Source organism: Panthera pardus, unplaced genomic scaffold, assembly GCF_024362965.1.
Source record: "Panthera pardus isolate Hobbes unplaced genomic scaffold, ASM2436296v1 HiC_scaffold_10, whole genome shotgun sequence".
NCBI classification, from domain to species: domain Eukaryota; kingdom Metazoa; phylum Chordata; class Mammalia; order Carnivora; family Felidae; genus Panthera; species Panthera pardus.
In genome coordinates this window covers 3,229,250-3,255,406 of record NW_026526655.1, presented here as the reverse complement: position 1 = coordinate 3,255,406, position 26,157 = coordinate 3,229,250, and the positions used below count along the sequence as shown (strand labels likewise).

Below are 26,157 nucleotides of genomic sequence, written 5' to 3'. Positions count from 1 at the left end.
CCGTCATCTACCGTTCCCAGTGGACCTCCAGGCCTTGCCAGCTGTGGCACTTCTCAGTCCCACTTGTACACTTGGTCTGTGTGCCTCCATCCCCCCTTCAAGCCTCCGTTCTTACTGTTGCCAGGGGTGTCCAAACTTCCTTCCATTCCCTTTTAAGAAGCTTTCAGGAGTTGTCTGTTGCCTTAGAATAAGAGCCGAACTCCTGAGCACATCCTGAAAGGCCCCTTCTGCTCATAGCTGCTGTCATTTCCATGGAGCTGTTCGACTCCAAACAGAGTGGCTTACAGTTTGCCGAAAATGCTGTGTTCTGTCATGTAGCTAAATTTGTACCATGCAGTTTGATTTGCCTAAAATAACCGTCTATTTTGTTTCAAAAGTGATTTGCCTAAAATAACTATTTTGTTTCGAAACACTTTTTAAATGTAAAGTTTTCTCTGAAGGTTGCTTCTCCTTTCTTCTCAAGCATTTGCCTGCTCATTAATACAACTGTGCAGGCACTCTGCAGCCGTGTCACATTCGTATGTACGTTTCCTATCTGTGACCCTATGGAAGCCATGAGTGTTTGGGTGCGGTGCCTGTGTCTTCTTTCCTTTGTTTTTGAAATGCCTGAGGCTGTCATTAGGAGCCACCCAAAGATTACAGAGTGGCTGTCTTATAAATAGTAAACACCTTGGGGCGCCTGGGTGGCGCAGTCGGTTAAGCGTCCGACTTCAGCCAGGTCACGATCTCGCGGTCTGTGAGTTCGAGCCCCGCGTCAGGCTCTGGGCTGATGGCTCGGAGCCTGGAGCCTGCTTCCGATTCTGTGTCTCCCTCTCTCTCTCTGCCCCTCCCCCGTTCATGCTCTGTCTCTCTCCCAAAAATAAATAAAAAACGTTGAAAAAAAAAATTTAAAAAAAAAAAAAATAAATAGTAAACACCTTGCCATTGAAAGAGTTCTAGAAGAACCTTGGCTATTAGTCAGCTGGAGCTACCATAGACTGGGTGGCTTGAACCACACACATTTATTTTTTTGCAGTTCTGGAGGGTAGAAGTCAAAATCAGGGTGCCAGCCTAGTCAGGTTCTGGCAGGGGCTCTCTTCCTGGCTTGTGGATGGCCTCCTCCTTGCCGTGTCCTCACACGGTGGCGAGAGTGAGCTTTCTGGTGTGTCTCCCATCCTGGGGGCCCCATCCTCATGACCTCATGTAGCCCCAATTACCTCCCAAAGGCCCATCTCCAGTTATCGTCACGCTGGGAGTCAAGGCTTCAACATTCAAGTTTTGAGGGGGACAAGATTCAGTCCATAGCAGCAACCATAAGGGATATTTGTCATGGGCAATGTAAAAAGAACCCCTACATTGGGAAGAGCTTTGATCAGATCGTGTCTGAGGTCACTTCTAGTGTGAAGAGTTTGTAATGCTACTGCTGCCAACATTTTCTTCTTTTTTTTTTATTAATCAGATGAACCTTCTAACCCTAAGAAAGCAAATGTGTTCTTCTCTTCCAATGGTTGTAATGAAGCCAGATCGGCTTTTCTTGACGATGGCTGGGATTCCTTGGCACCAGATCAAAGAGCTGATGACACGGAAGTGAGCAGTACTGACGCAGTGGACTTCCTGGAGCCATCTTGTCCTGGGAGCCTGGACGCCAGCAGAGGGCGCACTCACTCACAGTCCAGTGAGTTCGAAGACAGTGCCGACTGTGCTTTCTTGAATGAAACATACTCCATACATTTTTCCGAGTCAGAACGAAAGAATGAAAGTCTCATTCACTTAACTTCAGAATTGGATTCTGAAATGCAGAACACAGAAGGGGTGTGTTTTGATATTTTGGAGCATCAAGGTATTAAGATGATTGGCTTGGAAAGAACCTGCAAGATTTCAGATGACGATTATAAAGAAACTGCCGAAGATGAGCAGAAGCATGAGATCGACGAGGACTCCCAGCAGGAGTATCATAGTGCAGAGGAACAAGAACACATAAGTGCTCATGTATCTTTTGACCAGACGAAAACATTAAACACACCTGATCTGGAGGTTGTTGGGTTAAGAAATTCGGGTTATGAAGCTGAGTGTGCTAGCCATCTAGACGGTAATCGTGTCGAGTTGGCAAGTGATTCTAGCATCTTTTTAGATTCAGTTGATGTTTATGGACAAGAAGATGCACCCCGTGGCTCCAAGTTTCAGAATTCTGTTGTGTTAAGAGAATATCACGAACCAAAGCATGGCATGTGTAAGGAACAAGAGACTAGTTTAATGTACCACACGGTATTTGATGAAATTGTACTAGGGAGCAGTCCCCTTGAAAATCGGGAATCTCGATCTAAGAGTAGTTTCTTGAACCCTCAGAAAGCACTAAAAGCTACAACCTATGTCGGCAAAATGAAATGTCAAATAATCGAAAGTAAAGATTTTTGTGGGAATGAAATCGTTGAGAACCAAAAGTTGCACCACCTTGGAAATCCTAGCACATTACAGGAGGACAGAGCTTTACAGGTGTTACTCCAACCCGGTCAAGATTGTCAGACTTCCTGGACCTCTGCTGTTGATGATTCAGTAATTTCTCCCTGTGGATATTCACATTATAGAAGCCTACAAAATACCCCCAACCCAGCCTTAGATGTTTCCGTTACTACCCCGAGGATTACAGCCAGAGATCATGAAGCAGTGGATGAGATCTCCCTAAAAGCTGCTGATGACAGCACCGCAGATAACTCGTGTTTTCCCAGCATAGAAGGAACACGTCCTGAGTTGGTGATGGATGCGGCAAGTGACAGAGTCACGGTTCATCAGACGGTGGACGTTTGCGCTGACTTTAGGGCTTGTTTCACAACCAGCAGGGCAACGAGTGCGAGACCTTCTGTGGTATCTACGTCAAGCAATACAGACATAACCATGATGAACAAAAGGCGGCCTGGGGAGTGGCCGGGTGAGAGACACAGAAGTGTGGCCTGTAATACAGATGGGCCACACAGCCGAGATCATGAAGACCCGCCGGTGACGATGAGCAGAGGACCCCTGGGGAACTCTCTCTCAGTTGACAGTTCAGAGCCTAATGGAAATCTCCTAAACAAGGTAAAGCCAATGTAACTCATAAGAAAATTTTATTTGACCTTATATGAAGGCAGTGTATGTTATAATTCAGCAAATTATGATGGGGGTTCTGAGGCTTTTGTGAGAAAATGCCGGATGAGGGGAAACGGCGAACAGATTGCTACCAAACTGTAGCCGCCTTTGGCGGCAGCTATTGATGCAAAGTCAGTTAGAAAGTGGATTTTACGTTTCACCAGTTGGGAACTCCAGATACGACGTATGTTGCTTGTCATCTCTTTCTAATTTAGTTTTAAAACATGTTTTCCAGGATTCCCTGGAATTAAGAAAAACATCTGCTATCACAGACTTAAAGAAACATCCTGAAAGGTAAGTCAGATGTATAAACTTAACAGATATACATGGGGAAGAGAATCAGAAGGATAATTTGCTTTTTTGTAAGGTATTTAACCATATAGAATAATAGCTAAAAAAGACCTTAAGAGATCATCCGCTTCAGCCATTTGCTTTCGAACAAATAAATATTAGGATAACGTATAATGTTAAAGCTTTTCACTTACTAAGATTCAGTCTCAGTAATTCCTTCAGAAACTCACGGCGTCTTATTCTATTTATTCTACCCAAATCTGCGTGAATTTAAGTACTCCATTTTCTTTCATTTTCTACCCCTATAGACCAAAACAAAATAGCACCGATGAAAACCTTCACACATTGGAAGAAGTAAATAGCTACTTTCACTGGAGTATTTTAATCTTGATTTTAATTCATTGTGTAATTTATTCTGCATCCGTGGAGAACCGCGTTGCGGGTTTGAAGGGGAAAGGGTAGGTCTCTCGGAAGCCAAGCTAGTTGTCATGCTCTGAGGTCATTTACTTTTTCCTTCCTTCATTCTTCGTTCTCCTAATGAGTTTAATCTGGTATCCAGTCCTCTAAAATTAAATGGAAGCGCTCATTTCCCATGGCAGAGGTGTTGAGAACGGCAGGAAGTGACAACCAGTAGCAAGGGAAGAATTATTAACCAAGAACTATTAACGTTCGAAAAATAATAGTGAGTTGAGGCTTTTTGATCTATTTACAGTAAAATATTTGCTTATGATAATGACCCTTAATTAATAAACATGTAAATCACGTCTGTATGAAAGAGAGAACGCATTTAAGAACCGTTTCCATCCAGAATGCTCGCAACTTTAAAAAATGTGGGTCAAGGCTTGAGTTAGGTTGAAAGTCTTCTGATTATGGATGAATAAAATTGATACTTTACTTTGGAATCCTTTTTCGGTAAAAGAAAGCGTACATCGGAAAATTTTTTACTTCTCTGACTTTTAGAAAGAGTATGTTTAGCTTCGACTTGACATCCTTGTCTTCTGAAGCTGTGGTGTGTTCGTGCGGCCTTTCCGTCCATAGTAGAAATTGATCGAAGCCTGGCAGGAAAAGGGAAGAAATGTTCAAATGTTTCAGAGGCGCGTCGTTACCGGAGAAAGATGTTTGGAATCTGACCTAACCCCGTCTTTTATTTTCCAGGGAATCTCTGCCTTGTGAAGAGGCGGGGAGGGGTTCGGCCTCCCGGTGCTGTGAGGACGCGAGGCGAAGAGCCGCGAGGGCAGAGCTGCACCTCCTGCACCTTCACTACCAGATGTGTCAGCGCCACTGCAGTGACATTTACAAGCTTGTCACGGAAAACAGGGAGGGATTCAGCAGGTGATTGTTCATTGTAGATCTGTATCTTGGGAATTTACCGCAGGCTTTAGATGTACACCAGAAGGCATCCTTAGTTTCTCTTTTCGAAAGGCAGAATGAGGGGAGGTCGTATCCGGTTCTGTTAGCTGGCCTGGGGGTAGCGGGCTTCCAAAAGGAATACGTTGCGACTTCGCGGAGAGGCAGCGGCGTATGTTGGGAGGAGGCGTCCGGCCAAAAGATAGAGCTGACGGGTTGCTGTTGCTGTTGTTTCATAAAGTCCCAAGTATGGCTGAAGTCAGTTGGAGGGTTTTGCGTGACATTCTGCCACATCCTCTCTAGCCTGTATGTGGAGGGTTGCTGTGCCGCCCCTAGAAAAACATCTTCTTTGGTTCCTTTTCTTTTACTAACCATTCCGAAGAAAAAAAATCTGTATAGATCTGGTAGAGTTCGAACTCGGGGTGTAACATAATCCAATAGTGTTCAGTGGATGACCTGTGCCTAAGTGGTTTTGTAAATTGAACTTCTGAACAGGAACCTGTGGAGTAACTGTGCTAAGAAGCAATTAGGATCAGCACTACTGTCTGTTTGGGGAGACTTGAAGGTTAGGTACGAGAGCTTGAAGGACAGAATACACAAGGGCAGGCCGCTGGAGGAGCTGCCCCCGCTGTCTGTGGAATCGAAGCTACTATCGACCTTTTCTACTTTGGCTTTCGCGGTATGTTTGTGTGTTTTAGAATTCAGATTTTACTTCATTTACACAGAATACATCTTAAACTAAGAGATTGTTCTTCCCTTTGCTCTCTTTCCAGCTAATGAAAGAGGAATCACACGTGTAAGTTATGGTTTCATCCAATGTAGAATTCATTAGATCTTAAAAACTGCTTAATTCGGTTAACTTTCAGTTTTCTGTTGGTTCTTTTTCAGAACACTGACAGATTCCTTCACGAAGTGTTTCTCTGTTTAGCTTTTCAGGAGCAGATTCTGAACTAGATAATCAAAGTACATGTGATGTTGACGTCCCTTCACGCCTAAAAAAGACTCCGTCTCAAGTGAGATTTTTAAAAAGTAGTTGATCGGGGTAAATCTTTAATTTTATGGCTTAAGCAAAGAAAACTGTAATGTTCGGAAGCCCTCACGTCTTTCTTTTCACTCGGCTCACTTTGTGTACTACCATTTGAGGGATGTAACTGGTTCGAAGGAACTTAATGTCCTGATCAGACCGATGTCAGCAGCGTATGTTCAGTGGGGTGACCATATATAACTTAGTGTCAAACCAGGAGACTTCTGAGGGTGGAAGGCAGTGACGTTAATGACTCCCTGTGACAGGTGTAAACCTGAACTGCATCAGGCAGACCAGGCCGTGTGGCCACCATCATAGTGTGATCCAGGGTGGTTAAAACTAAAAAATTGTTGCCCGTATCTCAGGAGGTAAAGTAATATCTCCTTCATTTTAGACCAGGCAGAGGTTTAATTCCTTCATTATTGAATTGATAAAAATAGTTTCTAAATGCCTTCCGTAGGTTTTCTTCATCTCTTTTGTTCCCCTAAGGAATTGTCTGTCAGATGGCAGTCTGTGCGAGAGCACTCTGCAAATTGTGAAGTGATACAGAAACACAGGTTTTGGTCCATTGTCAAGTGAGGCAATGGCGTAGAAAAGCTAAAGTTTATTTCTGTTTTCTGATTTTGCTCTTAACCCTGAGGTTATATTATTTGGGTAGTCTTAAATAAAAAGATGCATTTCGAGGCCAAAAGTAAAATACTTAATATTGAGTTATATACTTTTCTATTAACACATGATTAAAAGCAAATTACTTTAGCAAATGATGTGTTCCATTGTCTGCTTGTTTAAAAAAAGTCTCAGTTATCCACAAACAGATCTACAGCCAGATTTTTACATCCTCACATTTCTCACATAGTTTGTTAAAACATGTTAATTTAGTAATATATAATGTTCTGGAGGATTTTTTTTCATCAGTGTAGTGGGAACAGTGATATAACCTGCTTATTTGGGGACAACAGTATTGTCTTTAAAAATACAAGATGCATGGGAATGCAAATTGGTGCAGCTGCTCTGGAAAGCAGTGTGGAGGTTCCTCAGAAAATTAAAAATAGACCTACCCTATGACCCAGCAATAGCACTGCTAGGAATTTATCCAAGGGATCCAGGAGTGCTGATGCATAGGGGCACTTGTACCCCAATGTTTATAGCAGCACTCTCAACAATAGCCAAATTATGGAAAAAGCCTGAATGTCCATCAACTGATGAATGGATAAAGAAATTGTGGTTTATATACACAATGGAGTACTACGTGGCAATGAGAAAGAATGAAATATGGCCTTTTGTAGCAACGTGGATGGAACTGGAGAGTGTGATGCTAAGTGAAATAAGCCATACAGAGAAAGACAGATACCATATGGTTTCACTCTTATGTGGATCCTGAGAAATTTAACAGAAACCCATGGGGGAGGGGAAGGAAAAAAAAAAAAAAAGAGGTTAGAGTGGGAGAGAGCCAAAGCATAAGAGACTGTTAAAAACTGAGAACAGACTGAGGGTTGAAGGGGGGTGGGAGGGAGGGGAGGGTGGGGGATGGGTATGAGGAGGGCACCTTTTGGGATGAGCACTGGGTGTTGTATGGAAACCAATTTGACAGTAAATTTCATATATTAAAAAAAAAAAATACAAGATGCAGTTGGTGGGAATGTAAAACGGGTGCAGCCGCTCTGGAAAACAGCATGAAGGTTCCTCAAAAAATTAAAACTCCATCTACCCTATGACCCAGCAATAGCACTGCTAGGAATGTACCCAAGGGATCCAGGAGTGCTGCTGCATAAGGGCACTTGTACCCCAACGTTTATAGCAGCACTTTCAGCAATAGCCAGATTATGGAAAGAGCCTAAATGTCTACCAACTGACAAATGGCTAAAGAAGAGGTGGTTTATATATACAACGGAATACTACTTGGCAGTGAGAAAGAATGAAATCTGGCCATTTGCAGCAATACGGCTGGAACTGGAGGGTATTGTGCTAAGTGAAATAAGTCAGGCAGAGAAAGACAGATACCATATGTTTTCACTCATATATGGATCCTGAGAAACTTAACAGAAGACCATGGGGGAGGGGGAGGGGGGAAAAAAGTTATAGAGAGGGAAGGAGGCAAACCATAAGAGACTCTTAAAAACTGAGAACAAACGGAGGGTTGATTGGGGGGTGGAGGAGAGGGGAGAGTGGGTGATGGGCAGGTAAGAGGGCACCTGTTGGGATGAGCCCTGAGTGTTGTATGAAAACCAGTTTGACAGTAAATTATATTTAATAAAAAAATATTAGAAAAAATAAATAATACTAGGTGCAGATATAACAATTTTTATAATCTTAGTTTGGGCTTTAAGACAATACCTATTATAATAGGTTGGGATGAAATTAAATTGACAGGTTATATGTGAAAACCAGTATAGTGTAGGATAGTGTTTCTAAATTTCAGCTACTCGTGTACTATCTTCACAATTTTTCATAGCTGTGTATTACCTATAATGTTGTTTGCTTTGTATTTTTCTTTAAATGAGTCTCCTTTTAAAATAATGTGTAAACGCCAGTCAGAGTGGCCAAAATGAACAAATCAGGAGACTGTAGATGCTGGAGAGGATGTGGAGACACGGGAACCCTCTTGCACTGTTGGTGGGAATGCAAATTGGTGCAGCCGCTCTGGAAAGCAGTGTGGAGGTTCCTCAAAAAATTAAACATAGACCTACCCTATGACCCCCAGCAGTAGTACTGCTAGGAATTCACCCAAGGGATACAGGACTACTGATGCATAGGGGCACTTGTACCCCAGTGTTTATAGCAGCACTCTCAACAATAGCCAAATTGTGGAAAGAGCCTAAATGTCCATCCACTGATGAATGGGTAAAGAAATTGTGGTTTATATACACAATGGAGTACTACGTGGCAATGAGAAAGAATAAAATATGGCCCTTTGTAGCAACGTGGATGGAACTGGAGAGTGTGATGCTAAGTGAAATAAGCCATACAGAGAAAGACAGATACCATATGGTTTCACTCTTATGTGGATCCTGAGAAACTTAAGAGAAACCCATGGGGGAGGGGAAGGGAAAAAAAAAAAAAAGAGGTTAGAGTGGGAGAGAGCCAAAGCATAAGAGACTCTTAAAAACTGAGAACAAACTGAGGGTTGATGGGGGGTGGGCGATGGGTATCGAGGAGGGCACCTGTTGGGATGAGCACTGGGTGTTGTATGGAAACCAATTTGACAATAAATTTCGTATATTGAAAAATAAAATAAAATAATGTGTAAAGAGTAGCTGTTACACGTGATAAAGAAATACTGCTTTTTACAAATAAAAGGTATATTTCAGCACACATTAAATATATTACTGTTAATTGTTAATGTGAAAAATACTAGCATACTTCTGAAAAGCCTCTCAAGTACTTCTTGTGTTGTATGTATGCCACACTTTGCTAACCATTGAAGGTGTTAGTTGCCATACACAGACTGGCTTCAAATCCTTACTCTGGTTACGTGTGGCCAACGTAAAGCAACAGGTTGCTTTCCTTGCAGTTGCTCGGCCAAAGGAAATGGTGGAGCTCTTGCTGCCTCCGTCGTCGTGCGGGCCAACCAGGGCCCATGGTGAGTGCCTACTGCGGAATAGTGTCCAGTAACTATCGGTCCTTATTTATTGTTGTTTTCATTATTTTAATCCTCAGATGTCCTTACTATCTGCCGATAGTTCTCCTAAACAGGATACTTTACCCAAGGAAGATGGCTTAAAAAATGGTGACATAGATATAGACTTTAGTCAGCTGAAACTTGATGAAAAAGGTCAGTGTAAAGATGTAGTCCCGTGTCATTGCCAGAAAACTCAATAAAGTTTAAAATATTCCTAGTGCCCATTCATTAAATCAGAATAAATATTTTTAATTTACTGAATGTCATCAGTCTGATTATGAAAGTGAAATACATTCTTGTTACGTCTACTTAACATGTGTAAGGTTATTTAACGCCAAATAATCATACAGGCTTAATCTTCTGCTTCATGTTCTCCAATCTGAAAAGTCTTTCTTCTGTCCAATTTGCATCTATATAAGTCGTACTTTGTTTTTAGTTTTGCCCTCTATGGAAAAAGATGATAATTATTCCAAAAAGATCATTAATTCAGTTTTTAATGACATAGAGCTGCAGTACTGTTTAATCCCTTTTTTAAATGTTTGCTGTTATTCTGTGTATAAAAATTTAATTTCACTTAAAGATCAGAAAAGTAAGGCCTTCAATAAACTGGGAATCAGTGTTAATTAAAGGAAAAGTGGCCCTTCTCCCCCACTCAAGCTTTCTCTCTCTCTTTCCCTGTCTAAAATTTAAAAAAAAAAAAAAATTTTTTTTTTAAAGGGTGCCTGGGTGGCTCAGTCAGTTGAATATCTGACTCTTGATTTTGGCTTAGGTCATAATACTAGGGTCGTGGGATCGAGCCCCACGTGGGGCTCCATGCTGAGCTTGGAGCCTGCTTAAGATTCTCTTTCTCCCTTTCTCCCCTGCTCATGCAGTCTCGCTTTCTCTGAAATAAAAAAGTAATAAATAAACAAATAAATACTGGGAAGCAGATCACTCAGAATAGTACTTTTTATTCAGGGGCTACTGAAAAACCCTTCTCAAAGAATCTTTATGCTTGGTTTATACTTTGCTGATACTTATTTTTACCTAAAACTAATAATTGTCATCATGCTGATTCATTCTAAGAAGCTTGTTAGATAATTTCTCAGAGAGTTTAACATCATACATAATTCATAGCTACTTCTGATTAATTTCTCAGGCTGCAAAAATTACCGAGACGTAAGTGAAGACTGGTTTGATGCTAAAGAAAACCTGACAGGAGTTGACTTGTCAGGAATACAAGAAAATCAAATAGAGAAGGACAAAGGGGATCCAAAGTTTACACAAGGTTGGTTGTTAACGGTTTACTAAGAAATCCTGAATTACTGTAGCTCATCTTGTAGCCATCTCTTGTGTTATTCTGGGGACTAAACTTTTAATATTTTATTGTCGTGGCTTTCCTTTATAAATATAAAAAATAAGACATTGGACATTTGGAGGTCAATTTTTCTAGAAAGTAAATCCGTTTAAAATGTTCATTTCTCCTTCAGAAAACTGCTAAAAGCTTAAATCCCAGATTTGGTTCGCAGGTAGAGGTCCGCGTCCTCCCCCACCGCTCAAGGCCAACACCAGTGCTCTTTCAGGGTGCTCTTTTCCCTTGACCCTCAGCAGACGTTTTCTAGCAGGAGGGGTATGTGGTGGACAGAACCAGCTTCCCAGTTTGTGTCAGGCACCCAGTGCTGTCTCTCAAATGGGCATGAGAGATCAAAACCGTCTGCTTTCCCTCACTTTCGTAATTTATTTCGTTTCAAGAATGTTTCCATCTTTAGATAGTCTTTAATTGCTTATAATAGTTGTAATTTCCTCTCGTGTCCGTGATCATTGCCATTCTGTCATTTCTAGATATATGCTCCCTTCCTTTATTTTTTGCCTATATGTTTTCTTTTCTTTGACATAATGGCAATGGTTTTTAGGGGGGTCTTTTGGCTTGTATAAATAATGCTTACTAATATTTTTAAATAAAATGTAAGGAAATTTTACCTGAAGGTTCTCCAACCTGCATTAACCACTCTTAATATACTTTACCATCAATTTATGCATTTCTTTATGCATATATGTAATATACATATGCAGTTTAACATAAATGACATTATTTTATCTACTTTTATCACAACTAATTTTTTTCCTTTCCTTGCGTTATTTTTGTCTACATCACTTGGCACGCACTGTGTACATAGCTTACTTGATCTGTGGACTGCCTTCCCACAGTAGCTCAGAGGGGTCGGATTTTTCTGTATTTCGTTCACTACCCATACCCAGTGCTACGTACAGTGTTCTGCCCGTGGGGTGTTTAGTGGTCATGTTTGTATTGAACTAGTGAAAGGAGGGTCTCCGTTGGCTCTCTGTAGCTCCTTGCTCCCTCACCCCAGTGTAAAAATATACAGATAATTAGTTACGCTATTTTCTCTACAACAGTACATTATAAACCAAGAGATTAAAGGAAGTAAGTTAATGAAGAAGGTTGTTATTGCCTAGAGATGAAGGATTCTGCCTGAATCCCAGCAGCACCACTTAATGAGATTTGTGACCTAAACTCCTAAGACCTTGGCATCCTTCTCTACAGAATGGAAACGATGGCAGTTGCTGGGTCATGGGGTGCCCTTGAGCATTACACGAGGTGACGCGTATGCAGTGCTGGGTATATTAGAGAGTGAGAAATGTGAGAAAGTCAAGCTTAAAACTCTCCCACTATTATATACAAATAGGAAACAAATTAAAGCTGCTCTAAGAATTCATTCAACAGATATCTGTTGTCTACCACTGATGTGCCAGCTTATAGGTTTGGACAGTAAATTGAAAGAATCTCAGTTCAGTAAATCCTTCTTGATTTCAGACCAAGTTCTCTTCAAAATAGAGACCGTGAAAATGCATTCTAAGAATTCTGAATTTTATCAAACCAAAAATACATCTGTAATCCTAATATCTGTGGTTCCCAAAAAGTGCTATGTAAATCAAGTTATTTGTACCCCCCCCCCTTTTTTTCAATGTGCCGTTACCACTGCCACAGGCTGATATTTTTCTGATTTTGAAGGTTTTGTTGGTGGGATGCTTCCCCAGCAAAGGAATAAACATAAACCCTGGCCAGTGTTACCATGGGGGCAGCTAGGATCCTGTGTGCATCCAGCATCGTAGACAGCACTTCTCTGCACCAACGGCAAGGGAAAGACGCCTTTCTTGGTTATGATGTACTCGATTATCTGATTAGACGTTATTGACCCGTTTTTGAGCTGCAAGAGGCTTAGTATCAACCGATCCAGTCTCTGTGTTTTGAGGATGATGGGTTTAAGGCCCCCAAACCTTCAACCTGTACTCTAGGCTCTCGGTCTTCAGTCTAGTGCTGATATTTGGTAATAACTGCGTACTGAGCTTTGTAATCATAAGAAAAAAGGTTTCAGGGTTCTTTTCAGATATCACAACAATAACGGTCATCTTCTGTTCTACATTGTTTCTCTACAAGCAGAAATGAAAAATACTGAACCTTTACGAAAAGAGAAAGGTTATTTGATACATGTCGGTGGTCTCTGCCCTTCAGTCTCTGAGGTATGCTGGGACTCATTTTTTGAGTTTCATTGTACAACCCATGAATTGTTCATATTTCGATTATTTTTCTCCCTACCTTTCACAAACTTTTACTTTTCTTTTAGGCTGACTTAAGGTCTCATTTCCGGAAATACCAAGTTTCTGAAATTGCGATCTATGATTCAACTAATTACAGGTATGTGTCCCACATTCAGTAAATGTGCGCTTGCTGGGTGTCTGCCGTGTGCCAGAAGTTCTGTAGTGGACATCAGCCACAGCCCTGCTAAAATCCAGGGCCACTGCCACGGAGGTTTCCCAGCCTGGTAGAGGGAGTCACGTTAGCTCCGTTAAACACATTAGCTAAAGTCACTAATTGGAGGCGTTTGGTTTTCTTTATATTCATTTTTGAGAGGGAGGACGAACAGAGGATCCGAAACAGGATCCATGCTGACAGCAGAGAGCCTGCTGCTGGGCTCGAACTCATGAACCAAACCGTGAGATCATGACGTGATCTGAAGTCAGATGCTTAACTGACTGAGCCCCCCAGGTGCCCCAATTGGTGCTGTTCTTTTTTTTTTTTTAAGTTTATTTATTTATTTGGGCAGGAAGGGGCAGAGAGAGTAGGAGAGAGAAAATCCCAAGCAGGCTTCATACTGTCAACACGGAGCCCAGTGTGGGTCTCGAACTCATGAACCATGAGATCATGACCTGAGCTGAAGTCAATTAGTGCTGTTCTGAATCAAATCTTTCATTGTACCTTTTGATTTGCCATTAATTTAGCCAGACGGCTTATGGTTTGGGTTCTGTTCCCAGGTGCATCAGTAGCTTGCTGAATAAATTTGGGCAAGTTACTTAACCTTTCTGTACCTCAGGCTCCCATCTGTAAAGTGAGGATAACAATAGTACCTTCGCAGCTGTGAAACTATCATTAAATAAGTAAAGCAATATGAGTAAAGCCTAGCATCCAATAGTGCTCAGAAAATTGTACTTTTATTTTTTTAATTACCTTTTGGTTGAGGCTTTTCTATTTTTTACATCGTCTGCATATAGTCATTTCCAATATGTATCGTGCCACTTTCTGTTTTGTGATGATTGTAGGAACATTCAAAAGTATCAAATAGTAATGGTGATAATTTCATGGAAATGGCCTTAACTGTTTTATCACTAATGATGATAGCTTTCTATTTCAGATATAAAAGTCTTTACCAATTAAGAAAATATCCTGTCTGTAGTTGGGGGTTGAAATTTATTAAAAATAGTTGTTGAATTTTGTCTTAAATAGAGTTACTCAAGATCATGTGCTTGGTTAATTTGACCTATTGGTATGTTGTTAATACATTTCACTACATTAAATTAGTTTTGTAATCCTTGAAGTATCACTTGATGTGAAATATTTTTTTAGTATTTGTTGCATCTTTTTTTAAAAAAACTTTGTGTTTTTTTTATTGCTTGAAATATTACACATTTTGTGTGGAAATTTAGAAGGCACAACCAAAAGGAAAAATACAAGAGGTTATGAAAATATATTCGTAGTCCCTTCTTTTGAAAACAACTCCTTTTCAGATTTGGTGTATGTCCTTCCGTTGACACGCCTAGAGCCGGTGCTTACAGAAAGGTGACTCATTTTCAGATGGATGGTTAAAATTCTGGCTGGATTTTCTGACTTCTTTTTTGGCCCTTTTATTTTGTCCCTATCAAGGTCCTGAGGACATTCTCTTACATATTCTGCCAAATGTTTTTAAAATCTGCCTTCCACAGTTTAAGCCTTTGATCTACCTGGAGGTTATGTTTGTGTATAGAGATTAATTCTAATTTCTTTAGAATGGATAACCAGCTGTCCTAAAACAACTAATCTGTGTTGGTCTGTCAGATAGCAACTTTGCAAATGTTTCCCAGTAAATTTTAATATAAAATCAATAGAGAATTCATAAGAAATGCTATCTTTTATTTCCCCTCTTTAATTTGTTTTATTCAGTTACTCTAAATAAATATTCTTCCTAATTCTAATCTAAGGTAAGTAGAGTAACTTTTTTATTTTTAAGAGCAGCTGTCTTGTAAAAGATACATATTTGTCTTATCCAGTAGTTACAAAGTGAAGTTTGAGGCAATTTAAAGTCATTAACAACCTTTCGGTTTTCTGCTTTTATGTGTTAGGTATGCATCCCTTGCTTTTAAAAAAAGCATTGATGCGAAGATGGCCGTGAAAGAAATGAATGGGATAGAAATAAATGGGAAATCGGTAAATGTGCGTCTTGTGAAAACTCCTGGAGAATATACATCATCTCTTTCCTACAAAAATGGAATGGAGAGAAGCACCAGCAAGGAAATTAGCTCAGCCTCCTCTGTTTCGAGATTGCCCAGAACTAGGCCAAGGCAGCTGGGATCTGAGCAAGACAGCGAGGTTAGTTTTCTTGATGGATCCCGTACATGGTCTCTGTATATGCCAGGCTGCAATAAGGAGCTTTGTAGAACAAGTAACTCTAGAATCAGGGATCTTGAAGTGGGAACGAGAATGGTAACCTGAACCTTGGACCCAGCCTAACCTGTTCTTTGTGCCAGTCCAGTAGCTCTTGGCGGTGGAGGGGGAATGTAGATCTTTGTAGACCTGGCTAGAGACTCATTTCTCTTTACCATTAATTAGGCTCTTCACCAGTGCTTGCCAGTATTTTTTTTGTCTCTCATTTCGCAGACAGTATTGCTGTGCAAGTAGTTAATTACGCTCTCATCATCCTTTTTACACAGTTAATCTTAGCACAAAATTGTTAAAACCACAAAATAAAGTGATTGTGTTATATATGCCCCCGATTCTGCCTTATCAGGGTCTTAAAACACCACATGAACAGGGATGAAGTCGCCTCATTCACTCCCATCTCTCCACTGCTCAGCAAAGTGCCTGGCATTCTAGAACATCATTCCAGAATATTGTCTTATGTTCCATTTCCTTTTCTTATGATCTCACTTTTTCCAGAATGTCATATAAATGATACCATGTACCTTATTTGTCTGAGCTCCTTTGAGATTGATCCATGTTGTTGTGTGTATAGCATTTCATGCTGTTCATGTTTTGACCATTTTTATTGGCTTTTTTTTAACTTTTTTTAGGTTTTCATTTAAATTCCACCTAGTTAATATGCCGTATAATATTAGTTTTTGGTATGCAGTGTAGTAATTCAACACTTCCTTATATCAACCGGTGCTCATCATGGCGGTCATATGTTGACATATGTTCCATCTATCCCTACTTTGTTGAGGGTTTTTATCAAGAATAGAGGCTGTATTTTTTCAAATGCTTTCTCTGCATTTTTTGACAGGATCATATGGTTCTTTTTTCTTTATTGACGTGGTATATCACAGTTGATTTGCGAATATTGAACCAACCCTGCAGCCCAGGAATAAATCCCACTCGGTCATGGTGAATAATTCTTTTAATGTACTGGTGCATTCGATTAGCTGGTATTTTATTGAGAATTTTTGTATCCATGTTCATCAGGGATATTGGCTTGTAATTCTCTTCTTTAGTGGTGTCTTTGCCTGGTTTTGGAATCAAGGTAATGCTGGCATCATAGAATGTGTTTGGAAGTTTTCCTTCCACTTCTATTTTTGGGACAATTTGAGAAGAATAGGAATTATTCTCCTGGGAAGCCATGTGGCCCAAGGCTTTTGTTTGTTGGGAGATTTTTGATTACTGATTCAATTTCTTTGCTGTTCAAGTTTTCTATTTCTTCCTGTTTCAGTTTTGGTAGTTTGTGAGTTTCTAGGAATTTGTCCCATTTCTTCCAGATTGTCCGGTTTGTTGTCATATAATTTTTCATTCATAATTTTATCTATTTGGGTCCTTTCTCTTTTCTTTTTGATAAGTCTGGCTAGAGATTTATCAATTTTATTAATTCTTTCAAAGAACCAGCTGTTTGTTTTGTTGATCTGCTCTACTAGGTCTTTTTTGTTTCTACATTGTTTATTTCTGCTCTAATCTTTATTATTTCCCTTCTTCTGCTGGCTCTAGGGTTTATTTGCAATTCTTCTAGCTCCTTCAGGTGTAAGGTTAGGTTGTGTATTTGAGACCTTTCTTGCTTCTTGAGATAGGCCTGAGATATTCTTCCTCTTAGAACTGCCTTTGCTGCATCCCAAAGGTTTTGAATTGTTGTGTTTTCATTTTCACTTGCTTCCAAGTATTTTTTATTTTTTCTTTAATTTCCTGGCTAACCCATTCATTCTTTAGTAGGGTGTTCTTTAACTTGCATGTATTTGAGGGCTTTCCAAATTTTTTCTTGTGGTTGACTTCAAGTTTAATTGCATGTGGTCTGAAAATATGCATGGTATGATCTCAGTCTTTTTGTACTTGTTGAGGGCTGATTCATGCCCCAGTATGTGATCTATTCTGGAGGATGTTCCATGTGCACCTGAAAGTAATGTATATTCTGCTGCTTTATGATGAAATGTTCTGAATATATGTTAATCCCACGCAGTCCAATGTGTCATTCAAAGGCACTGTTTCCTTGTTGATTTTCTGCTTAGAAATATCTGTCCATTGCTGTAAGTGGGTGTTAAAGTCACCTATTATTCTTGTATTGTTATCAATGAGTTTCTTTATGTTTGTTAATTAACTGGTTTATAAATTTGGGAGTTTCACATTGAGGGCATAAATATTTATAATTGTTAGATCTTCTAGTTCATCTGATAAAAGTATGGCTACTCCAGCTTTCTTTTGACATCCATTAGCATGATAGATGGTTCTCCATCCCCTCACTTTCAATCTGCAGGTGTCTTTAGGTCTAAAATGAGGCTCTGGTAGGCAGCATATAGATTGATCTTGGTTTTTTAGCCATTTTGATACCCTGTGTCTTGATTGGAGCATTTAGTCCATTTACATTCAGAGCGATTCTTGAAAGATACACATTTAGTGCCATTGTGTTAACCTATTGAGTTCGTATTTCTAGTGATGTTCTCTGGTCCTTTCTAGTCTTTGTTGCTTTTGGTCTTTTTTTTCTCTACTCAGAGAGTACCCCTTAAAATTTCTTACAGGGTTGGTTTAGTGGTCACTAACTCCTTTAGTTTTTATTTGTCTGGGAAATTCTTTATCTCTCCTATTCTGAATGACAGCTTTGCTGGTTAAAGAATTCTTAGCTGCATATTTTTCCCATTCAGCTTGTTGAATGTATCCTGCCACTCCCTTCTGGCCTGCCAAGTTTCTGTGGACAGAGCTCCTGTGAACCTGCTCTATCTTCCCATGTAGGTTAAGGTGTTGTTTCGTTTTGTTTTGTTTTTACCTTGCTGCTTTCAGGATTCTTTCCTTGTCTGAATATTTTGTGAATTTGACTGTGATATGCCTTGGCAATGGTCGACTTTTGTTGAATTTGATGGGAGTTCTCTGTGCTTCTTAGATTTAGATGTACGTGTCCTTCCCTAGATAAGGGAAGTTTTTAGCTACTTTGTTTGAATAAACTTTCTGCCCCTTTTGCTTTCTCTTTATTTTCTGGGACTCCTATGATACAAATATTACTCCTTTTTAATAAGTCACTGGGTTCCCTAAATCTACCTCCGTGATCTGTTAGCTTTTTCCCTATTCTTTTCAGCTTCATTATTTTACATAATTTCATCTTCTGTATCACTGATTTGCACCTCTGCTTCATCCATCCTCATTTTTATGGCCTCCATTTGGGTTTGCATCTCAGTTATGGCGTTTTTAATTTTGGCTTGACTAGATTTTAGGTTTGTTTTTTGTTTTTTTTTTTTATCTCTGCAGGAAGGAATTCTCTGATGTCTTCCATGCTTTATTTAAAGCCCAGCTAGTATCCTTATAACCATTGTTTTAAATTCTAGTTCAGACATCATACTTATATCTGTATTGATTCAATCTCTGGCCATGAGATCTACTTCCTATTCTTACTCTGGGGTGAATTCCTTAATTTTGTCATTCTGTCCAGAAAGAAAAGAAGGAAAACAAAACAAACAAAAAAAGAAAAAACAAAAACAAACTAGATCCTGGGTGTGTTTAGGTCTGCTTGTAAAAAGAATCTAGATTCAAAAATTTTAAATAAATGAAATGAAAATAAATAAAAAAACATATCTAAAAATATGTACATAAATTTTAAAAATAATAAGAAATTTAAAAGGATTTGAAAAAAATGAAAAAAATAAAAAATTTAAAGAATAAAAGTAAACAGCAAGCTAGATCCTATTTCCCCTGGAGCTATAAAGCTTTGCAGCACTATGATCAATAGACTTGGTGCAAGAGAGGGGTTTATGCTGGTCTTCTGAGGGAGGGGCCTGCTGTGCTGATTCTCAGGCTGACTTATTTCAGTGGAGATGCACCTCCAGGGTGCAGGGGGGCAGGCAGGTGTAAGTGGTCCTGTCCTCCACTATGTGGCGCTGTCTTGCCCCCTGAAGGCTTTCATGCCTGATGGGTGGAATGAATATGGCCATGCCTTGCTCTCTAGCCCAGGATGAAAGATTGCATCCCTACTCTTCAGGGAACCCTCACAGAAGAGTAATCAGTCACCCTTCTTGCATCCCCCAGTTTCCGTCAGAACTCTGCATTCACCCTGCCTGTGTCTGAACTTTTTTAATCTCAGATGTGCAACTGAGTTTCAAAACTCCAAATTTTAGGCACTCCTGCTTGGATTGGCACTGTTCCTCTGGGGGAGGGTCTCCCCGCACTTTTGCCATTTGCTTTCTGACCTTGCAAGGAAAGTGGTGGTACGACCCCGCAGTGGTTTGGAGTTTATCACAAAATAGAGCAGACAGCCTGCGCCCTGCTCGCTGCCCTCAGCGGCCGTCCCGCTCCTGTGCCTGGAACCGTGCAGCACGTTGGCACCACCTGTTCTCACTCGTGCAACTGCACCCCACTTTGCAACCTGAGCACCTTTAAGCCACATCCCCCACCATAGCAAAGTGCTAAAAATTCAGATTTTGCCCTCTGAAGCTTATACTACTTTGGGGTAGCCTCCATAAGCAGGCTCACTCCCCACGGCTGGACCCACAGTATATCTCCCCCAAGTCAACTCTCCACACCTGCTACCTTCCAGAAGGTGGTCACTTTTCTACTTGTAGACTCACAGGTTTTGTTCTCTCTCTGCTTGATTTGTAGGGTGTACAGAAGGATGTGATAACTATCTAGTTGTGTTGGAGGGATGAGACAAGCTTCGGGTGCCCTTACGCCGCCATCTTGACTCCTCCCTCCGAGTTAATTCTTATTTAATATGTGAGATATTGTCACCTTTCTTTTCTCAGATTCTCAAGATTTTTTCATCACATTCATTTATTCACAAGAGGCTTATTGTCTACAACGAGAGGCAGAACCTCTCTGCTGTCTGCTCATTATGTGACTGGGCAGATTACCTAATCTCTGTGTCTGAGCTTCCTTATCTTAAAACGGGAATAATAGTTCCTACTTGGCAAATGTTGTGAGGTTTAAATGAGGTTAATACAAAAAAAATTTTAGAACCGTGCCTGGCACAGAAAATGCACTCAGTCGATGTAACTATTAGTGTTGTTGTTTGCCAGTAATTGGGCTCTTTCTTAGAAATCTCCTCTTTTCTGTGGCTGAGCTATCAATTGTATCCCAAACTTTCATTTATTCAAGTTATTATACACCCATTGTATACATAAATACTCTAAGCACTGGGAAGGCAGCAGTGAACAAAACAGACCAAAAAATATGTGTTCTTATACAGCCTAAAGCTAGTGAAGGAGATACAGTATTAAGCAATTAAGTAAAATAGGTAATATTCTGGGATAGGTATAATATTTTGTATATCTCGGCCTGTCTTTTTATTTAAACTTTAAAGTCTCAGCCCTTCCTTTTTTAAACTTTTATGGGATATACAGTGGTTTCCTACAATTTATAGCCAACTTTCACAGTTCATAGTAATTAATCATTTTATTGTCGTCTGTTTGATTGGATTGTAACTTTCATAAGTGGAAGGGGTTCTAATTTACATCACTAGCTTTCCCTCCATAGTATGTGGCCCACTTCTGGACATAGTTTGTATTGATTATATATTTAGTAAATAAAATGTAGGATATTTACAGTTACCATGTAAACCAGCCTTCCTCTGTCAGGTTGGGTAAGAATTAAGCCTCCGTGCTCTAAGCCTAAGATACCCACTGTATATGGTGAATTAACCTCTCTTCTGTGCACCAGAAATGGAACTAGCTATGTCCTATCTTTGGGGAAATTGAGAAAGTAGTTGATACCTTTGTTCTGTGGGTCAGATGAAGAATCCCAGTTGAGAAAGACTGATTTAGACATAGCTTCAAATATTTTGTAACTACTATTAGAGAACAGGTGTGGCATTTTTTTTAACTAACATGGCTCTGAACACGGCTCAAGGAAATCTGCTTGATGTAAATAATCCCAAATCAAAGTAAATTTCTTAGGAATTTCGATTTTACCATTTATAATTTTAAATTCTGTTTTAATTACATAAGCTGACGTGTCTATATAATGGTTCCTGCTTTTAAGAAAACTTTAACATGCTTACTTAGGGTGTCAAGAAGAATTGTAAACAGATTGAATCTCCTAAATTATTACCTGATACTCCTATTCGATTCATACCTCCAAATACGTTGAATCTGCGTAGCTTTACCAAAATCATGAAGAGACTGGCTGAACTACATCCAGAAGTTAGCAGGTAATGAATGACTTCAATTGTGTTTTAAGTGGTTTTAGCATTTTTATGTACAAATATAGTTCAATGCAATAGCTTACCCATATTTAGAATGTGCTGCTTTGGAAAGGACAAGTGCTCATGTGTGTTTTCCTTTTGCGTAGAGACCATATTATAGATGCTCTTCAGGAAGTAAGAGTAAATCATAAAGGTTTTCTGAATGGCTTATCTATTAATACTATTGTGGAAATGACTTCATCTGTTTTGAAAAACTCTGATTCCAGTTAGGAATAAAAGAAGCAACAAGAGGTAAATTAAGCATATCTTTTATATTTAAATATTACTTAAACATTGTAAGCTATTGGGGCGCATGGGTGGCTCAGTAGATTGAGCATCTGACTTCATTTTGGCTCAGGTCATGATCTCAGAGTCATGGGATTGAGCCCCGTGTTGAGCTCCGTGCTGAGCATGGAGCCTGCGTAGGATTCTCTCTGTCCCTCTGTCCCTCTCCGCCACTTGTGCTCATGCATTCTCTAAGATTAAAAAACAATTTTTTTTAAGCTATTGATTTTGTTTTCAAATAGAAATAGTGTTAAATTTAAAAATAATGATATTATAAAATTAAAAAACAAATACACCGTATTAGTTAACTCTTAATGCAAAACCAGTTATCCAAAACTTGATTGGCCTACACAACATTTATCATCTCATAGTTTGCAGGTCAGGATTCAGCAGTGGCTTAGCTGGGTGGTTTTAACGTAGGGACTCTTGTGATGTTGCAGCAAGGTGTCGCCTGGGCTGCAGTCATCAGGAGGCTTGACGGACACTGGAGGATGTGCTGCTAGGACGGCTCATTCCCAGGACTGTTGGCCACATGGGCCTCACCGCATGGGCCTCTCCTCGGGGCTGCAGTATCTGTACGTTGTGGCAGCTGGCTTCCCCAGAGCGGAGCAAGATGGACGCTCCAGTTTCTTTGTGACCTGTCACACTCCATGGTTTCTGTCACGTTCTTTTAGATGTGAGTCACTGTGTGCAATCCATACTCCACAAGAGGGGATTAAGTTCCATCTCTTGAAGAAAAGTATATCAAAGAATTTGTGTATATGTTTTTTAATTACATGCACCAACATAGGATCTTTTGTTATAGTGAATGGGGATTTGTTTTCACTTATACCTGTCTAGGTGATTAAAGCCAGCTTTTATAGACAGCAGCTCAAAAAGCCGAATAAATTTAAAGAATATCTGTTTAAACAAGGCACTGGGGAGCTGTCGAGGTAATGAGGAATCGGTGGGCCAGGGTGCAGCGATGAGTCTCAGGGAAACGTGCCCAGTGTCGGGACCACTTTTTCCGTGCTATTATTGGCAGAGGGGGAGCTAGTTTAAGGGACCCTCGGATGGCATTGAAGCCAGGGAGATGGGGCGTTGGTGAACTCTCAGCAATGGGTTGGAACCTCAGCAGGTTAAGTAACTGAACCAGAAACAGAGTTCCTCAGAGAGACTGTAACTCAGCTTCAGAAGTTGTTTCCTAAGTTGGAGGGATCTGGGGTTATTTCTTTCATGCACCTAGAGGAAATGAAGACAAGAATTCTCTGGAATAAAGCAGTATCATTTTAGGCTTCAAATCATTTCTGCCAACAATTTTGCACATACCAGTTATTTAGTAAATAAGAATGCACAATCCAAAATAACTAATAAATGAAGTGAGACCACATGAATGAAAATTAGCATAAACACTAGATTATAGAAATTACCCACAGGGACTCCAAATGTTTAAGTTATCAGACACATTAAAAAAATACATGCTTATAGGGATGCCTGAATGGCTCAGTTGGTTAAGCATCCAACTCTTGATTTCAGCTCAGGTTGTGATCTTCCGATTTGTGAGACCAAGCCCTGAGTCGGGTTCCCACCCTTGACAATGCAGAGCCTGCTTGGGATTCTCTCTCTCTCTCCCTCTCTCTCTCTCTGCCCCTCCCCAGCTTATGCCCGTGCTCTATCGCACACGTGCACTCTCTCTCTCTCAAAATAAATAAACATTTTTTAAAAAAGAAGAAAACACATATTCTTATATGTGATAGACTATTGCAAAAATGGCCATAGCTGTTCTCTTCCCTGCACTCATGACCGTGTGCAATGTGACTTTGAGGCTCCTTTCATCAAGATGTGCAGTCTGTTTTCCCACCCACTTGAATCTGGACCAGCCTTTTGACTTGCTTTGACAAGTTGTGCCATTTCGAAGCCTGGTCTTCAAGAGGACGTGATTACTCTGCTCTCTGAAACCACATGAAGCCCCCATCTGCTAGAGGACAAAATATTACAGGGAAGACAGCCGAGGCATCCCAGCCTGTAACCAGCTGCCCCCAAACGTGTGACTTGGCCTAGATCCAGAGATCACCTCCCCAGCCTGGCAGCTGCCCCTGAAGGCCCTAGTGAGCCTGACCAGGATGAGAAGAATCACTCCCCTGAGTCCAGCCCATTGCTGAACTGTGGATTTATAGGCTTGAATAGATGGCCATTGTTTCAAGCTACTAAGCTTTGAAGGTGATTTATTACACACAAAAGCTAACATTCAGATTTATTATAGTAAGGGGAGCAAAAGACAAGATTGAGAATTTCAACAGAGAAATGAAAATCTTTTAAAAATGGAAATTCCACTAACAAAAAATGAAAAACTAAAAGTACTGAGTTAATAGGTTCCATGGCATCTTAGGCAAATAGTTGAAGTGAGACTTAGAAAGATGGGTGAGAAAAAAACTGTGGAATGAAGCAGAGAGAGAGAAAAGGTTGGAAAACATGAGAGAGAAGGTAAGAGAGAGGCACTGTGAGATGCTCACTGTGTGTGCAACCGAGTTTTAATAGGAAGGAAAGAGAAGGAAGAGGGGCGCCTGGGTGACTCAGTCGGTTAAGCACCTGACTCTCGATTTTAGCTCAGGCCATGTTCTCACAGCATGTGAGTTCAAGCCCCCATTGGGCTCTGTGCTGACAGCACAGACCCTGCTTCAGATTCTCCCTTTCCCTCCCTCTCTACCCTCTTCTGCTATCTCTCTCTCTTCCTCTCTCAAAATAAATAAACTTAAAAAAAAAAAAAAGGAAAACAGAACAGACATAATTTTGGGGAAAACAAGATGGCTGAAATATTGTTTTAAGTGGTGAAAAACATCAAGCCACAAATTCGGTAAAATCCTATTCGAATCCCAAGCAGGAAAAATAAAAAGACTTCAGTAGATGAGAGAAAAACTGCTTAATAAAACAAAGCTAAAAAGAAAATGTATAAAACAGCTAGAGGAAAAAGAATTTACCTAAAGAGTACAACAATTAGATTGACATCTGATTCTTAACAGAAGCCATCAAATAATTCTGCAAACCTTGGGTTCTTTACTCACAAAAAGAGCCTTCAAGAATAAATGTGAAATAAATATGTTTTTCCTCAAGAAAAAACTAAGATAATTTGTTTCTTAGAAAACTTGTTACAGTAAAGAAAATACTAAAGAGTGTTCTCTAGGAAGAAGGAAAGTGATTTTATTTAATTTAATTAATTTATTTATTTATTTTGCATTTTTTAAAGTTTACATCCGAATTAGCATATAGTGCAACAATGATTTCATGAGTAGATTTCTTCAGTGCCCCTTACCCATGTAGCCCATAACCCCTCCAGTAACCCTCGGTTTGTTCTCCATATTTAAAAGTCTTTTAGGTTTTGTCCCCCTCCCTGTTTTTATATTATTTTTGCCTCCCTTCCCTTGTGTTCATCTGTTCTGTGTTTTCAAGTCCTCATATGAGTGAAGTCATGATATTTGTCTTTCTCTAATTTCGCTTAGCATAATACCCTCTAGTTCCATCCACGTAGTTGCAAATGGCAAGATTTCATTCTCTTTGATTGGCGAGTAATACTCCATTGTGTGTATGTGTGTATATACTCCATGTGTGTATACACACACACACGCACACACACACACACACACACACACACACACACACACACCACATCTTCTTCATCCATTCATCCATCGATGGACATTTGGGCTCTTTCCATACTTTGGCTGTTGTCAGTAGTGCTGCTATAAACATTGGGGTGCATGTGTCCCTTCGAAACAGCATCCCTGTGTCCCTTGGATAAATACCTAGTAGTGCAATTGCTGGGTCAAAGAGTAGTTCTATTTTTAATTTTTTGAGGAACCTCCATACTGTTTTCCAGAGTGGCTGCACCAGTTTGCATTCCCACCAACAGTGCAAAAGGGTTCCTCTTTCTCCGCATCCTTGCCAACATCTATTGTTGCCTGAGTTGTTAATGTTAGCCATTCTGACAGGGGTGAGGTGATATCTCATTGTGGTTTTGATTTGTATTTCCCTGATGATGAGTGATGTTGAGCATTTTTTCATGTGTCAGTTGGCCATCTGGATGTCTTCTTTGGAGAAGTGTCTATTCATGTCTTCTGCCCATTTCTTCACTGGATCATTTGTTTTTTGAGTGTTGAGTCGGATAAGTTCTTTATAGATTTTGGATACTAACCCTTTATCTGATATGTCGTTTGCAAATATCTTCTCCCATTCTGTCGGTTGCCTTTTAGTTTCGCTGATTGTTTCCTTCACTGTGCAGAAGCTTTTTATTTAGACAAGGTCCCAATAGTTCATTTTTGCTTTTGTTGCCCTTGCCTCCAGAGACGTGT

The 26,157-nt window shown here is 40.0% G+C and overlaps 1 protein-coding gene across 1 annotated transcript in view; it reads left to right on the top strand.

The window, feature by feature from the left end:
- RBM44 (RNA binding motif protein 44) overlaps window positions 1–26,157 on the top strand; it is a 47,396-nt gene that overhangs the window by 12,607 nt on the left and 8,632 nt on the right. Inside the window, exons 3-15 of the mRNA XM_019445397.2 lie at window positions 1,439–3,051; window positions 3,338–3,396; window positions 4,549–4,725; window positions 5,236–5,419; window positions 5,514–5,536; window positions 5,669–5,753; window positions 9,422–9,536; window positions 10,522–10,650; window positions 12,823–12,902; window positions 13,007–13,077; window positions 15,036–15,282; window positions 21,369–21,514; window positions 21,655–21,799. Coding sequence (XP_019300942.2) covers window positions 1,439–3,051; window positions 3,338–3,396; window positions 4,549–4,725; window positions 5,236–5,419; window positions 5,514–5,536; window positions 5,669–5,753; window positions 9,422–9,536; window positions 10,522–10,650; window positions 12,823–12,902; window positions 13,007–13,077; window positions 15,036–15,282; window positions 21,369–21,514; window positions 21,655–21,778 — 3,053 coding nt within the window. The 3' untranslated portion in view covers window positions 21,779–21,799. The remainder of the gene's footprint in view (window positions 1–1,438; window positions 3,052–3,337; window positions 3,397–4,548; window positions 4,726–5,235; window positions 5,420–5,513; window positions 5,537–5,668; window positions 5,754–9,421; window positions 9,537–10,521; window positions 10,651–12,822; window positions 12,903–13,006; window positions 13,078–15,035; window positions 15,283–21,368; window positions 21,515–21,654; window positions 21,800–26,157) is intronic.